Source organism: Rhamphochromis longiceps, linkage group LG6 (assembly GCF_057381845.1).
Source record: "Rhamphochromis longiceps isolate RC_006_pf linkage group LG6, R_longiceps_female_GT1.1, whole genome shotgun sequence".
NCBI lineage: Eukaryota > Metazoa > Chordata > Actinopteri > Cichliformes > Cichlidae > Rhamphochromis > Rhamphochromis longiceps.
The window spans coordinates 37,046,981-37,061,905 of record NC_140562.1 but is presented as its reverse complement, the minus strand read 5'-3'; the positions used below and the strand labels follow the sequence as shown (position 1 = coordinate 37,061,905).

Below are 14,925 nucleotides of genomic sequence, written 5' to 3'. Positions count from 1 at the left end.
TAGTGTTACTCTGGACCTCCCTGCTCCGTGCCTCTGTCATATCAGCTAATTAACTGGTGTTGTTTGCTATGAATATCACGTGAAACACAGTGTAAAGTAAAACTGAAAGTAAGTGTTGTGATGTGTTTTTGCATTATTTTAATAAAAAAAAAAAAAAGCAAAAACACCAGAAACAAAAAGTAATCTAATCATTAAAAATTTATTTGCATCAAAATAACAGTATACAGGAGGTAGGCAATGCAATTTCGCACTTGTCTATAACTGAATGTTCCAACAGTGCCATGTAGAAAGTTCAGTAACCCAAGAACATTAAATATGAACATAATATAAACATTTAAAATTAAATATTGTATTAGGAGGTGAAGGAGTCTTGTGCATCATACTGTGACCTCAGTGATCTGAAAGAGAGAGAGAGAAATATGTTACAATCACATCTAAGGGAGCTGATTTTGGCTTAAATGCAACTTTTTCTGCTCACTTTTTTTTATTCTTGGATCCAGAAAAAACAGTTTTGCATGACTGACAGTTCAAAATAAGTGCCTTTGTGCAGTCACACATCTAAACACACAAACACACGAACAACAGAGAGCGAGGACTCTCAGGAACTGTTTTTGTTATTAGCTGGCACCACACATGAAACATCAGGGCACAAGCACACATACCAGTAGTTATGCAGGACACTGGTGTTGTGCCAAAAAGTGATTTCCAATGTCTTTGTGTTTTGTTTTTTTAACGTCTAATATCGTCGCTTATTTTAGCAAATAGACTGTAGTGAACAGGATTTATGAAGGATTTTTACGTAAAACAAGGAAATGACTTGTTTTTGAAGTATTTTATGACTCTGCATATTTGTGCCAATATTGTCATCAATCCAGTCCTTCTTGTTTACTTCCAGTAAGTTTTTAGAACTGTGATGTTATATTTGTTACAGTTTCTGCTGCCTCCTCGGCTAGATCTCTCTTGAAAAACACATTTTTAATGTCAATGACACTTTTTACCTGGATAAATAAAGGATATATACTGTAAAAGTCTGGTTGCAGCAGCTGCTTTTTGATAGGAATGCTCTTTCTGGCTCTAAATTACTTGATGTGATCGATATATATAGTGATATGACTCACCTATTTTTGACAGATTTTAGGTCAAAAAGCCATTTATAACAGCTTAAATTCCCTCAATCATTTTTTGGCAAATGCCAGTGTGGAGGTTATGGTGTAGAGGTTAAGAACTGACAAATAAATTAATGTTTTCTTGTTACAGTTAGGAACCATTGGTGCAGCTCACTAGTCTGTGGGTTTGGCATCTTCAAAATCTTCATGTAGTTTACATAGTTTGAGTCTGAAAGCTTATGCTATATATTTATGTCTCCTGTACACTGATTATTTCTTATCAGTTTGTTCAAGCATGTGTGAGTTCCTATCAGATTCCAAAAATATCCCCCTGAGAAAAATATAGAATTTGTGCTCAGAACAGGAAAATTGACACACTAAGGAAAGTGGAGAAAAATGTGTTCCTTGTTTTATGTACCAAATGCAGTAGTTCTTTACAGAAATCCTTCAGTGAATTTACATATACTTATTTCTTAATTATAGGAAAGAAAGGGACATTAAGAGTGTGACTGGACACTAACATTTCACTGATCCTGAATAGTAGTATTATAGTTTTTGCTTGCATACCTGATTTTGAACATCACAATCTGTAGCAGTAGTATCAGCCATATTTCCCCCTGACTGGGGCGTCAGTTCAGACTGGAGTGCATCAGAGCTGGGGTGAGATGGCACAAACATTTATGAAGAGGATGATGTAACTAACAAACAATCCTTCCTTAGCGTTAAACAGTTTATAAAAGAAAATATGTAAAGAATGCACATGCAAATAATAACACAACAACAAAAGAGCCATATCAAAGTCCAGATATTTTAGATATGAACCCGTTCGTGGTTAAAATATTTTGAAAGGCCAGAATATCTATATTCCATCGAAAAGCATAAACTTTGAAAGTTTCCAAGCAATAAGCAATAAGCTCAACTCTGTGCTGATCTCTTTTAAAGCACATTCGGTTCAGGTCATTTTAAAAAATTGAGCCACTTTGCAGCTGAATCGAACCCGTCTGACTCTTCAGAAATTAAGTCAAACTCCAAGATGCTTTGACTGTAACAGCTTACCTATGGAGGTAAAGCTCAGTGACATTTGAATATATATATTTTTTAAAGCATACAGACTTGCTTTAATGTGATTATGTCTCAGTATTTCATTGTAAGGTTACTGTATTTCAGCTGTTTTTATTATTTTCTGTTTCATCGTTTGTGTTTTCTGTCTTTTTTTGTTATTCTCTTTCCAGATTTTTACTTATTTTTACTTAATCAATTTAGCTGCTGGGTTGTCATGTAAATTCCTTCTTTAAAGTGTTTCATGAATAAAACAATAAATAAAAATATTTGTTATTATTATCTGCCCCCCCCCCCCCCCCCCCCCCCCAAATACACTGCAATGAATTGCATGATACATTTTTAAGGAATAAACTGCAGAACAATACCACATGTAGCAAATATGATACAAACTACAACTCTTATATGCAAATTAGTATTTAATTTATTTTTTTTTACTTCATCAGAAAGTTCGCTAAATACTCCATTAAAAAAAAGAATTTTCTTGCATTATTTCATTTTTCAGGCTTTAAAGTGTTATGTAAATATAAGATGATCACACTTAGTTATAGTTGGAGTGTTTCAGGTGTAAAACTTACTTTGCTGGAACACTGTTGGTATGAGCTGGAACAACAGATAAGATGACAAGAAGACAAGAAGTTTTAATAGGAATTCCTGCGTGTGTACCAATCAGTGGATTCCTGGTTCTCACACACACCTTGCTTGTTTTCAAACATCTTGTACACGCAGGCTGAACCCACTGCTAGCATGAGGAGAACGAAGCAGCAGAATGCGATGGTGACAGCTTCTGTGATGTTCATGCAAAAACCTGAAAGAGATGAGACGAAGACAGTTTCACACTCTGAGGCAGCGCACACACTGCTGCACAAAAGTTTAGGGTCACCTGTGACATCTACAAGTTTGAATGAACTGCATATTTGTTTTGAAATAAAATAGTATAAACTGTACCAGAAATGTTGCAAATGACAAGCAATAAGCAATAAAACGTTATCAATCAATCATTAATGACTTTTAAATGACAGTTACATTTTTACGCAATTTTGTTTTCATTAAAAAGGCCAAAGGCTATTCTAACAAAGGAAGAACATTCAATGCTGGAAACTTGCAGGACTGAGCAAGAATACAAAGAGTCTCCTGACAGAGACACAAACACCTCATTGTCTCCCTTTATCAAATGTTTCCCACAAACCTCGAGCTGCAAAATTGCTACAGATGTCCAAATATGTTTGGATTAAAAAGAAGAAAATTTGTGTAAAACAGAACAAATCTGTCAAGCCTCATGGAGGAAATGTTCTGGTTTGGGGTATGATGTGGAGGTAAATATAAGATTTGTGCAGATTAAAATGGATTTAGCTGACAGACGTTTAGGATCGCTCTTGTCGGGAGCCAGCTTCCTCGTACAACAGGTCAATCAGCACAGATCCAAAATATGCAAGAATTATGTAAGAAAGAAACAGCTGGTTGTATGTCTGGCTGGGCCACCAAACACATCTGTTTTTGCCTATTGAGGTGATGTTTTTGCATCTATTCAGTACCCATGAAACCAGTCTCACTTGTAGGTGGTGCTTTGTGTACAATGGAGTTCACAAACAAAAAGCCCGCTGAAATTCACTTTCTTTTAAAAAGTGCAATGCAAAAAACTCAAAATCTGAAAAAAGGGGGTGAGAGCAGAAGATCGCGATAGAGACTGCACTAGGATCAGAACAGGAAGTTTCACTAACGCTAAACAGCCAAAGCAGGTTATGTCACAAAGACAGGCAGAGCTACGTGGGGGTGGGGGGCACAGGTGAACACAACTGACAACAGGTGAGAATAATGAGGACTCAAAAGAAGACAGACAGGAAACAACGCTGACACAGGGCACAGGAGAAAACATCCTTCAAAGTAAAAGCAGAGAATAACCCAAAGAAACTGACAGGCATGAATACTGACACCTACTACTAACAAGATGACGCAGGAAGCACAAGGGGGGCTATCATGATAATCAAGAACCCTCTTTTCTTCTTCTTCTTTCAGCTGCTCCCTGTAGGGGTCTGCCACCATCTCACCCTATCCCTAGCATCTTCTTTTAATCCTAAATGCAAGAAATCACAAACCAAAACTTATTACTAAAAACAAAACAAACAAAACTAAAACAAAACCAGACCTAAGATTTGTAATACACTAGAATGACAAAGGAAGCATAACAGGAATCCTAACTATAATCACAAAAATCAAGACTTTAGACACAAAGAAAGGGTGGAAAAAAAAGAAAATTAAAGAATTCAAAAAAATGAATTACTGACAATCAATGAAGACTACAATGCTGTAACTCTACTCCTTGGACAAAAGTAGAATTTAAAGGGCAAAATAACTTCAAATTCATTATTTAATCGACTGTACTTTTCATCACTCTGCACTTTCATTTAATAAATACAAATATTTTAAAATATTTAGATTTTTTTTTTTTTTTGCATGACCCCAAACTTTTGTGCAGAAATAAGATTAATAAAACAAACAAAATATTTTTACTTTGACTTGGTGGCGTTTCGGTTGAGGACGCTGCTTGAGACATGGAGTTGACTGAAGGCATAAAAAGTGCAGAAACCCACAGGAAGACACATTTATATTAAATGATGCATGTGAACAAAAGCCTGGGTTGAACAGAAATCCTTTTTAAAGCATAATTTGGCCTTCTTGGAGAGAGCTAGACAAAAAGCTCAATACCACACTCATGTCTGGACTGTGGCATAAAGATTCAAGGGACGGTCTTAAGGTGGAAATGATCTATCATGACTGCTTATTTCAATTGGTACTGTATGTTTTCTTGCAGAGAACCATTACATGGAGTTTATAAACCTCAATAATAAAGCAAGTTAGTATACTTCCCAAAATGACTACTCCACAAGTTTTACTCCTCTCTTAGTCCTGGTCTTTCACCTGTGACTTGGACCAGCTCAGCTGCACTCTCCACCCAGGGCCCAGAGTCATCGTAGCTGTCCCTGGCCCTGCAGCGGTAATACCCAGACTCCTCAGGGCTGAGCTTAGTGAGGATGAGGGATCGTCTTCGGTCAGCGAAGGCAATGTGAGGCAGGATGGGCTGAGTGTGGGAATCCGGATGAGACTCAGAGGGAAGGACAGAGTCATTGAAGAGCCAGGAGATGTAAGGAAAAGTTCCTCTGCTGACGTGACAGCTCAGCCTTGCTGTAGTCAGTTTGGAATCAGCTGTGTACAGATATTCCACCTCCACTTTCACATTTCCTCCAACTGGAACTTGACAGACAAAGAAGAAGGAAGAGAGGGTCACAAATCTCACATAAAATATAGACTTCATGTAAAACATATCAATGCAGAGGTGTCTTAAACATGCAGTCTTTCTAATGGCCAGCAGGGGGCGTTTCGTCTGGTTGCAAAAACAAGTCTAGAAAAACGACGCTTTCCTCATGAATTTGTGCTCTTAGGTTTGAGTCTACTTGTCTTGGTCCTGTGTCTGTCCTTACTTAAGAGTTTTCCTCTTTGTGATTTTCTCTATTCTTGTAATTCTAGTTTCGTTTTTTTTTATTATGTGTTTGAGCTTTTTAATTTTTTCATAGGTTGAGTTTTCAGTTTGTTCCCATGTCTTGTTGTTAATTCTTGGTCTGTGGGAGCCGTGTTTATGTTTTAGTTACTTCCTGTTTTATTTTGGCAGCGTCTGTGTGTTTAGTATTTAGTTTTACTTCTCTGTCTCTTCCAGGTGTCTCTCACCTCTTTGTGGATATAGCTGCTGCCTTCCTTTGTCGGCCTGTTCAGTTCAGTTCTCCCTGCTGATTATGCTTTATGACTTTTTCAGACATTTGGATTCATTAGTTGATTCTCTGTTGTGGATTTTCATAAACCTCAACTAAATAACGGTCAGTCTTTTGTTTTGGATCCTTTTCTGCATCAACACTTACTGAACGCAACTTCAATTCAGTTCAGTTTTATTTAAATAGTGACAAATCACGATGGAAATCCTAGATAATCCCCCGATCTGAATCGTTTACACATTGAACTTCATATTGTATTGTAATGTAAGCATCTCTAATGGGCAACAGGAGAAAGAATGCACCTTTAAGTCACTTTTGCATTGGTTGCATCCATCTACAGTCTATGGTAAAGACCGAGATCATTCACACATCTTCATACCTACTTCCAGGTTCACAGGCTCACTTGTGAGGTCCTGATTCTCGGTTTTCACCCGGCATCGTGCCTCTCCCATGTCCAGCTCGGGGACTACGACTACAAGGAACCAGGCAGCCAGGGTCTGAGCTGCTGTGACGGAGTTCACTTCTTTACCGTCTAGTAAAAGATACAAGTTCACCGGAGGGCTCCCTCTTGTTGACCAGCACGTCACATTGCCATGGTAACTGGTTCCCTCTTTATGAACGGAGAAGGAGATCTCTGGCTTTGAAACATAGACTGGTGCAGGAGGAAGGAGGAAGAGTTTTAACTTCACTGAAATGGAAAAAATATCAATCCCTCAGTGCTAATGAAAACTCATTAAAAATGCCCTCTGGGAACATTACAATGGACCTAATTGCATGCAAATCTATTCAGTGTTTCATGAGATATTTCTGAACTAAACTGGCTGATAGCGCCAAGTAGCAAACGTAGTATTTATAAACTTTGTAAATTCTGTTAATATGTACCTTTGATTGTCACCTGGACCTCTGTGCTGCTGGAAATCCTTTTGATCCCATTCACGCTGGACCAAGCACTGCAAGAATAATTTCCAGCATACTCAGGAGTTACCCTCTCCACCAGCAGCTTGTTTTCCACAAAGTGGAAGGAGAGAGAAGTCGAAGATGTTATTTCCTTCCTGTTAAAAAACCAGCTGTAGGAAAGGTTGGACCCCATTTCAGCGTCACAACTCAGGGCCATGCGTGACCCCTCGTATGCAACTGGGGGGAAGGGTTCAGAGGTCACTCTGGTATATGATGGTGGAGCTGGAAATCAGGGAATAAAAGACAGTTGGTGAAGAAAAGGGGAAAGTCAGTTGAGTAAGCTTTAATGAACTACCCAGCATCCGATACTCACTGACTACTCTCAGCTTAATGCTGTTGCTGATTTCTCTGGTTCCTCCAGCTGTGGCCCTGCAGTGGTATGACCCTTCTGACGCTGCAGTTACTTTGATAGGGAATGATGCAACTTGGCCACCTTGAAAATCTCTATTGCGGCCAATTCGCACACGTCCATCCTTTATCAGCTCATAGATGACTGGTGGGGAGACGTTAGATGCAACACAACGGAAAACCACCCTCGGGCCACTGAAGGCCAGGTCAGGACCAGTCAGCACCGGGTGAAAAGAGCTTGATCCACCTAAAGAAGCAAATGAAACAACTGTGCATGCAAACTTGAAACTATAAAAAGATTTAAAACTATGCTCAATAACACCGGCTAAGTACCGTTCAGTCTATGTTGCTACTCTTACCTGTGACCTTAAGCTGTGTGTAGTGACTGAAGGAAGATTGTGGGTTGAATTGTAGAAATTAGGTTCTTAAAAAGGGTGACTGGGGTCGGCCTCAGAGACAAGGTGATGAACTCTATGATATGTTTGCTCAGCGTAAAGATGCTATTCAGCATCAACATGCAGCGACCTAGGTAAGTGACTTTGAGCGTACAATTGTGGTCAGAAGTTTATTTACAACTTGCGTGGGCATGGGTTTCATTGTAATATTGGACTTTTAATGATTTATTTGAACTGTTTTTCCCAGGCTGTAATGTTAGTACGACACTGGTACAAAATTATAGATACCTTTGATGTATGGAAAAAACATATGTATGTGGAATTTTTTCCCCCCTTCCTGATTTCTTAGTTTTGTTTTTGTTTTTTTAAATATTCGTCACTCTTTAAAGTTTCAGATAATCAAAAACATTTTTAATGTTAAACTAAGAAGTAAATGCAAAAGCTCTCCAAACCTACCTGGACTTATCTGGAAAGGTAATTTCCCCCGCTTGTTAAATCATGAATTATTTGGGAATTTTTAAAAGCTGATTTCATTTTCACTAGCCACACCCAGGCCTGATTACCGGCAGACCTGTTGCATCAAGAAATCACGTAAATACAACCTTTGAGAGGTGATGTTAGAAGAGATTCAGATTATCTGAGGCAACTGTGTGATGATATCATGTCAAAATGGACCAAAATCTCAGAGGGATGTTTACAGCACTTTGTGGAATCACAAAAGCTTTTCAGGCCATGTTAGGCAAAATTCAATGAGTTGTGACACAAATTACAAAAAACATTCATTTCTTTAAAATTAAGAGTAATATGTAATCTATTACTTTTCTTTTAGTAACAACCCCAGCAATGGTGATTTGCACCTTACAGGGACCAGTCTTTAACTGCTGTTGGCAATTTTGTACATCAATAATAATAAAAAGGTCCTAAATCACATACAGGACACTCATTAAGCCATTTTGCTTTATAGAATTTGAAAAGTGGTTTTCCTGGTATTACCGACTACTGACTGATATCTGTAATTACAGCCAGCAGACAGGGAAAACAAAGACACATTAGAAGTTTTATGCTGTGAAACAGCAGGGATAACCACAGCACCACTATGCTGACTGATACAAAATGAAACACATCAGACATTATTGAATGCTTTTCATTAAAGTGAACAATAAAACTTTAAAATCTAAAGAAAATATCAACTTTCTTGTTGTTTTTGTTCGAACACTGACTGTCCACATTACTGTAACCTTGTTTCTGAGAGTATTTTTAAGAAGCAAACATCTGAAAAGCGTGAAGATCTCTGTCATCTTAGCCACATATCTTAAGCACCCAGTTAACACACTTACTTATCTTGACGAGGAAACTTGCCACAGCTGGAAAAAACAACACACACATTAACAATATTATTCAATAATAACAATAATAAATTTTCCCAGTTTTACATCAAATTAATCAACTCACCCAAAACTGGCAAAAAATTAAGAGCCTGACGTTTCTCCATAACCCTCTCATGTACCTTTGGGCATGGTTTCTTCAGCTTGCCAAGGCTTGCAAGGGTGTTACACATGTGTTGCAAGCAGATAACATACTGGGCTGTTAACTTCATTTTAAGGATCTCTGTGATGTCAAATGCAAATATAGCTAAAATGTGCACAAAGATTTTGATCAAATTGGAGAAAAACATGCACAGTCAATATTAAAGGACACAGTGAGGCCACAGTTAAAGTCTTTGAGTGACCGTGACCACCATACTTTCAACATATTTTGTTTACTCTACAAGTGTATGTGCATACATTCCTTATGTACAACAAATTGTATCCATAACCTGCATAAATCCACACCACACCCAAGATGTTAGGAGAAATAAAAGAATGAGCCTGCTTCCTTTTGATGAATAGTTTAAATGCTTTTGATTAACATGTCAAAAACATTCAATACAGTTAAAGTGGTAAAAAGTGGTAAAAAGCTCTGATATAAGTTTTTCATTCATCTTCCATGGGAATAAGTTTATTTATTTAGCTTTTGGTATCTATATTTATTTGTTTATTTAAGAGGGACAGTGCACATTAAGGGACATCAGCAAAAAAGATGCAAGCAGGCCAGCTGCTCCGGACATGGGACAGTACACAGATATAGAGGTTTCTCCTGTGACATTATGCACACATTGCTCAGGTGTTTTCCACCATACTGGGTGTGATATAACCATTACTAGAGAAAAATGTGTTTTCCCCGACTGTTTGGCGGTGGTTCTGGAGGTTACTGGCTTTCATTGGGTGAAATCGGTTACAAAGAAGGTGCTGCACAAAAAAAACCACCTACTGATTGCGTTGATTACTACCTGGTTTCCTGTAGTTTTCCACGTTTGTCTTCAAACATCTGCTAAGTATTAGGGGTAGTAAAACCTAAAAAAAAAAAGTGTGACGCAACTGGAAATGGTGAAAGTTTGCCTTCAAGGTACAAATTGTGCCTTAGAGCTCCAACATGTTTCAAAAGAAAGCTTTTACTGTGAAGGCAAATGGTCTCCAGATTACTGGTGGTGGTCAGAGGGCCCGGTGGCGCCTGTGTCCGGCAGCCTCGCCTCTGTCAGTGCGCCCCAGGGCAGCTGTGGCTACAATGTAGCTTGCCATCGCCAGTGTGTGAATGTGTGTGTGAATGGGTGAATGACTGAATGTAGTGTAAAGCGCTTTGGGGTCCTATGGACTAGAAAAGCGCTATACAAATGCAGGCCATTTACCATTTACCATTATTATCCCACTTTTCACTACAGCTCTGAGTAGCTGGACAGTGTTTATAGACAAGTCTATCACTTCCATTCAAACTAACACCTCAGCAATATTCTACCAAAGGGCACGGGTTTTTGCCAACCAGTCTGGGATACTTTTTTTCCCCTCATGACTGGTGGTTGGCAGCTGATCAACCACCAGTATGACTAAGGTTTTATTCACTTGGCTCTAGAATGGCTGACAAGTTAAGCTCATGTGGTTAGTGGTCACATGTCTGCAAAACATAAATATAACAAAACACGCATAAAAACAACAATGCAAAGACGTTACACAAAGTTAAAAAAATCGTCTTCACAAGGCTCGAATATACCGATTTAACGAAGACATTTTTTTTTTTACCTACATTGAAAAAAAAAAGCCTTATAATTTAGCAACTATAATTCTTGTGAGTGTGGTGTGTATTGTCAGCATATAGCAAGTACCATATAATGGTTTAAAACACCATGTTACATTTGACCTCTGACCTCTCCTTCAGTAGATTGATCTGAAGTTCAAAGTGATGATAATCCTATATAGAATTATTTAAAATGACATCAAGTGTTCAAACTGATAAGAACATGTTCATATGGGATGCTCTGTGAATATAGTTTATTTATTTTATTATGATGTTATGTACAGTAACAGGTTTTAACCGTTTAAATACATAACACTTTGATGTGTACAGGGTTCCCCAATAAGAATTTTTTTGGGGAAAACAAACTTGTCCTCAAAAACTTTTTTCACTTGATATTTCTGCCAAATATGTAATTGAATTTTAATAACTGCAAAATGAGCATGACACATGTAACATATACATAAATAAAAAAATAAGTATACACAAAATTATGGAAAGTAGACTAATGGGGAAATAACAAAAGTCCACACTTTGTACTTGTTTTTACTGCACTGCAAACCTCTTGAAGTATGTTTAAAAAGAACAGAAAACAGGATGGACAATGTACAAAATACAATACTGTTCCTGTAAAAGTAAATACTGCCCAGAGAGTGAGACACCTTGGTGGACGTTTGTGCTCTGAGAGTGCTTCTTGTTTTAAAGGGCTTTACTCCCATCTGTAGTAACACAGTGATACTCATTAAACCAAGTTGTGTCACTCAGGGTGTTAGGTACTTTCAGCTGCTCCCTTTATTTACCCAAGGAAATAATTTGGCAACCCTCCCACTGATCCAGGTTTGGGACCGGCACTACCTCGTGACCACCTGAGGCTGGATTTGTCTCCTCCTGGAATTAAACTTGAGATCCTTAACAGATTAACAGATAAAACAGCAACAAGTTAGTAACATAACGTGCCTAGTATTGTCTGTGCATGCTACCACTGTAATCTGGACTCAGGAAACATCTGTATTCATGGACAAGTGCTGTTGTTTTGTTTGGCTGTCTTCCCTGCCTCGAGGCAGCAAACCCACACACATTTTTGTGTTTTTATGTGTTAAGCCCACTGAGTTTATATGTAATGAAATGTGCTATAGAAATAAAGTTGTTGCCATTAAAAGGAGGAAGGTTTTTATAGTTAAAGTATTTACAATATAAAAAGGGAAAAGGGGGAAAAGATTAAATTTGTGGCTCTTATCTTTTATAAAGCAAGAGTTAGCCTGCACTTTCTTTTTTTTTTCTGCCATCTGACACCTTGGCCTGGCTGTCAGCAGCCAGAACCGTATTTTAGTTTTAAGAGGAAGTCTGTGGAGACCAAAGCCACTTTTTAAAAGCATAGATGGGATGTTTTTAGTGACTGAGCGTGACGTCCTCTTCAATGACCGCAGAAAGAGCTCAGTGGTGCTTATTTCGCTGTCTCAGCATCGTGGCGTGCTGCTTCACCAGGAAACGCTTATCAGAGCTGCTCTGTGGGGGAAACACATACATGCAAATTTTTAAACATATTTAAAGAAATGCTTGAATGGCAGTCGTTCAGGAGCCTTTGATGCTCTCGACCTAGCTAGTAATGAGCCATATTGTCATGTAACTTTGCACATGTGCAGTAGAAAAGATTTTATGTAGTTGTAGGTCTATGTAGATACCTAAAAGTTATGGCTCTTAACCCATTCACTTATTTAGGAGCTTTAAAGTAACTAGCCTGAAGCATACCAGCTTCCACTTACCAGCCAATATGGTGGAGGGACTGGAAGGATTTTGGACATGTGCTTACCATAACTAGCATGTCTTTCAGTCTCTCAATGGCCCTCTGATTGGCTCGTCTCCGAGACACATACGAGGTTAAGAATATGCTGAGGAGACAAAACGAAAAGTGTTTAAACAATCTTAAAGGAGGGTGAGCTGGTAAAGGTGAACACTACAAATACAGGTTTGATATTTGTATTGGGTGCGGAGTTATTTGCATACTTACATCTCTGCTAGTATTAGTGGTAGGGCGAAGGCCTCAGAAGTCAGGTAGCGGATAGTGGTCTGGGCTGGGCTGGGGAGACTTTTCACACAGCCTCCAGTCACAGTGAACATTGTTTGTTCATTTCTAAATGGACCGCAGGAGGACCTTGGGATGGCAGAGGTAATACAAATGAGAGAAATGAGCAGTAAATAAAGATAAAATATAAATATGGGTTTAATTCTGATCCTTAAAGGTTTCAAATTAAAAATAAAAGAAAGAAGGACGGGCGGTGTTAGATGCAGTTGGAGTGAAAACCTTACGCGTTTCTGCCCTCAGTGCTTTGTAGCGGATAGTGGTTGAAGCCCAGTGTCGCTGCACACATGAAGAGACCAAGCAGCAACATGAAATGGAACAAAACTGAAGAGCTGGACCCTCGAAACATCCGCTGCTCTGGCACACAACACCGCATGACATTGAACTGAAGACACAGAGGCAGAGCAAAAAGGTTTGAACACATTTTATACTAAAACCAGACTTCTATATAGCCATTACTTAATGTACTCCACTTATTTTATCCCCAAATCAGTCAGTTTTCCCTTCAGATTTTATTTGCCAGACGGTTTTGTTTATTTCAGCTCACCTGAGTACATCTTACCCATCTCCTTGAAGCTTTTCCCCCCCTGCTGACCTGTTTGATGCTTCTTGTTTGCTTAAAGATCATCTTGATTTGTGCCTATCCTTTAACAATATTTTTTTAATATCTGATTTAGGATGCTATTTTAGTAGGGTTACTCAAAACACTGGCTGGAATTGCATAAAAACTTTACCAGATGTGGGGCTTGGACCGGAAAGCGATTAACCTTTGGATCTGATGTGGAAAGGATTCATTTTAAAGATCTTTACTATTGTAAGAAAGGGCAACATTTTGTGTTACAGCTTCCCAAATGTGTGTTAAATTGTATCAATTGCCTGTGTCTATGTGTTAGCCCTGCGACAGACTGGCGACCTGTCCAGGGCATACCCTGCTTCTCTCCCCAAGACAGCTGGGATTTTTCTTTTACAGATTTATTTAACCAATTTACAGATAGAAAATAATAAAGTGAGGAATATAAAGAGTTTATAATAATCTAACCTTTTTAACGTAGAACGTGACAACCAATGAAACGATTCCTATGACAGGCAGCAGAGGGCAGTAATAGACTCCCACCCAGGATACAGTCTGACTGTAAACAAGGTCCAGCACATTGAATGGTATCAGGAAGCGCTGTTTCCCTGATATTCTGGCCAGGGAGGATCTTGGATACGTCTCTTGTACCAACCTGTTAAAGATAAGGGAGATGGCTTAGATCGAATCTGTCCTGTCATCTACTAAGGAGAGACATTGCTGATCTTTCCATTCAAACCACAAAGATGACTGAGAAAGAAACAGACTGTTAATGTCAATCAAACCCACTTCCTGGGGTAGTTAAAGAAAAAGACACTGAAGAAAGTTGCGAGGAAGTTGAAGATGGACAGCTTGTACATCTCTCTACCAAACTGGTTCTCCTTGCACTGAAACAGTGAAGAGACACAAAGATTCTGTTTAAAATGGATTCAAAAAAATAATTTAAACCCTTGATGATGTGTCATTAAAGCTCTGTATCACCTTGGCATCTTGCTCTGTTGTTGTGAAGACAAAAAATAAATAGATCCCCAAGGAGGCCAGCTTTAAGAAGATGCTCCTGAAGAAAAGAAACAGTAAATATGCAAATACATGTGTGCCTTTATGTAGAGTAAAAGTTGATGTTTCTTTTCAGCTTACCTCAAAAGCGTGACATTCACCTGCATGGTGAAGGAGTAGTCTTCAAAAGATGAGATCTTACGGAAGATGTGGGGCAGGACTAGATTGACAAAGGTGATGGTGATGGGAGGAAAATACTGGAGGAGAAGACTGACCAACCAGTGGTGTCCAGAGTTGTCCTAAGACACACATACATTATCAGCTATTAAGGAAATTCAACAAATACATACTTGAACAAAGCAAGAATATTTATTTACTTTAGGAATGAGAAAACCAAGAAAGACAAAAGTATTGTTTTAAAAAAGCATATTTGTTAGGTGTTAAAGGAGAGCAGGTCCAAATTCAAGACACAGAAGCACATTAAACAACAAAAAGGTAAAACTTTTATGGTTGTTATTAAAAAAGAAAAGAAAACGGAGACACA

The 14,925-nt window shown here is 38.5% G+C and overlaps 2 protein-coding genes across 5 annotated transcripts in view; both read right to left on the bottom strand.

Moving 5' to 3' along the window:
- Positions 1-214: 214 nt before the first annotated feature.
- Positions 215-9,187, bottom strand: LOC146668591 (Fc receptor-like protein 5). Of its 4 annotated transcripts, none has more exons than XM_085410531.1 (11): positions 9,082-9,187; positions 8,967-8,993; positions 7,200-7,481; positions 6,812-7,108; positions 6,309-6,581; positions 5,085-5,417; positions 4,677-4,727; positions 2,863-2,973; positions 2,744-2,768; positions 1,674-1,761; positions 215-398 (listed from the first exon to the last, which is right to left on the bottom strand). In XM_085410531.1, the coding sequence occupies exons 1-11, from the start codon at positions 9,185-9,187 to the stop codon at positions 378-380; spliced, it is 1,614 nt and encodes a 537-aa protein (XP_085266657.1). In that variant the 3' UTR covers positions 215-377. The 4 variants fall into 4 exon arrangements, 3 of the variants coding, with proteins under 3 accessions (XP_085266657.1, XP_085266658.1, XP_085266659.1); XM_085410532.1 differs by having other exon boundaries at positions 6,309-6,617; positions 9,082-9,173; XR_014912170.1 differs by lacking the exons at positions 215-398; positions 1,674-1,761; positions 2,744-2,768 and adding an exon at positions 4,104-4,239 and having other exon boundaries at positions 2,888-2,973; positions 6,309-6,617; positions 9,082-9,173.
- Positions 9,188-10,985: 1,798 nt separating this feature from the next.
- The window catches only part of tmc8 (transmembrane channel-like 8), a 47,892-nt gene continuing 43,952 nt past the window's right edge, over positions 10,986-14,925 (bottom strand). Inside the window, exons 9-16 of the mRNA XM_085410530.1 lie at positions 14,523-14,680; positions 14,367-14,442; positions 14,175-14,272; positions 13,854-14,040; positions 13,042-13,199; positions 12,743-12,886; positions 12,545-12,623; positions 10,986-12,240 (exon numbers count right to left, since the gene is read on the bottom strand). Of these exons, the coding sequence (XP_085266656.1) occupies positions 12,169-12,240; positions 12,545-12,623; positions 12,743-12,886; positions 13,042-13,199; positions 13,854-14,040; positions 14,175-14,272; positions 14,367-14,442; positions 14,523-14,680 (972 nt within the window). The 3' untranslated portion in view covers positions 10,986-12,168. The remainder of the gene's footprint in view (positions 12,241-12,544; positions 12,624-12,742; positions 12,887-13,041; positions 13,200-13,853; positions 14,041-14,174; positions 14,273-14,366; positions 14,443-14,522; positions 14,681-14,925) is intronic.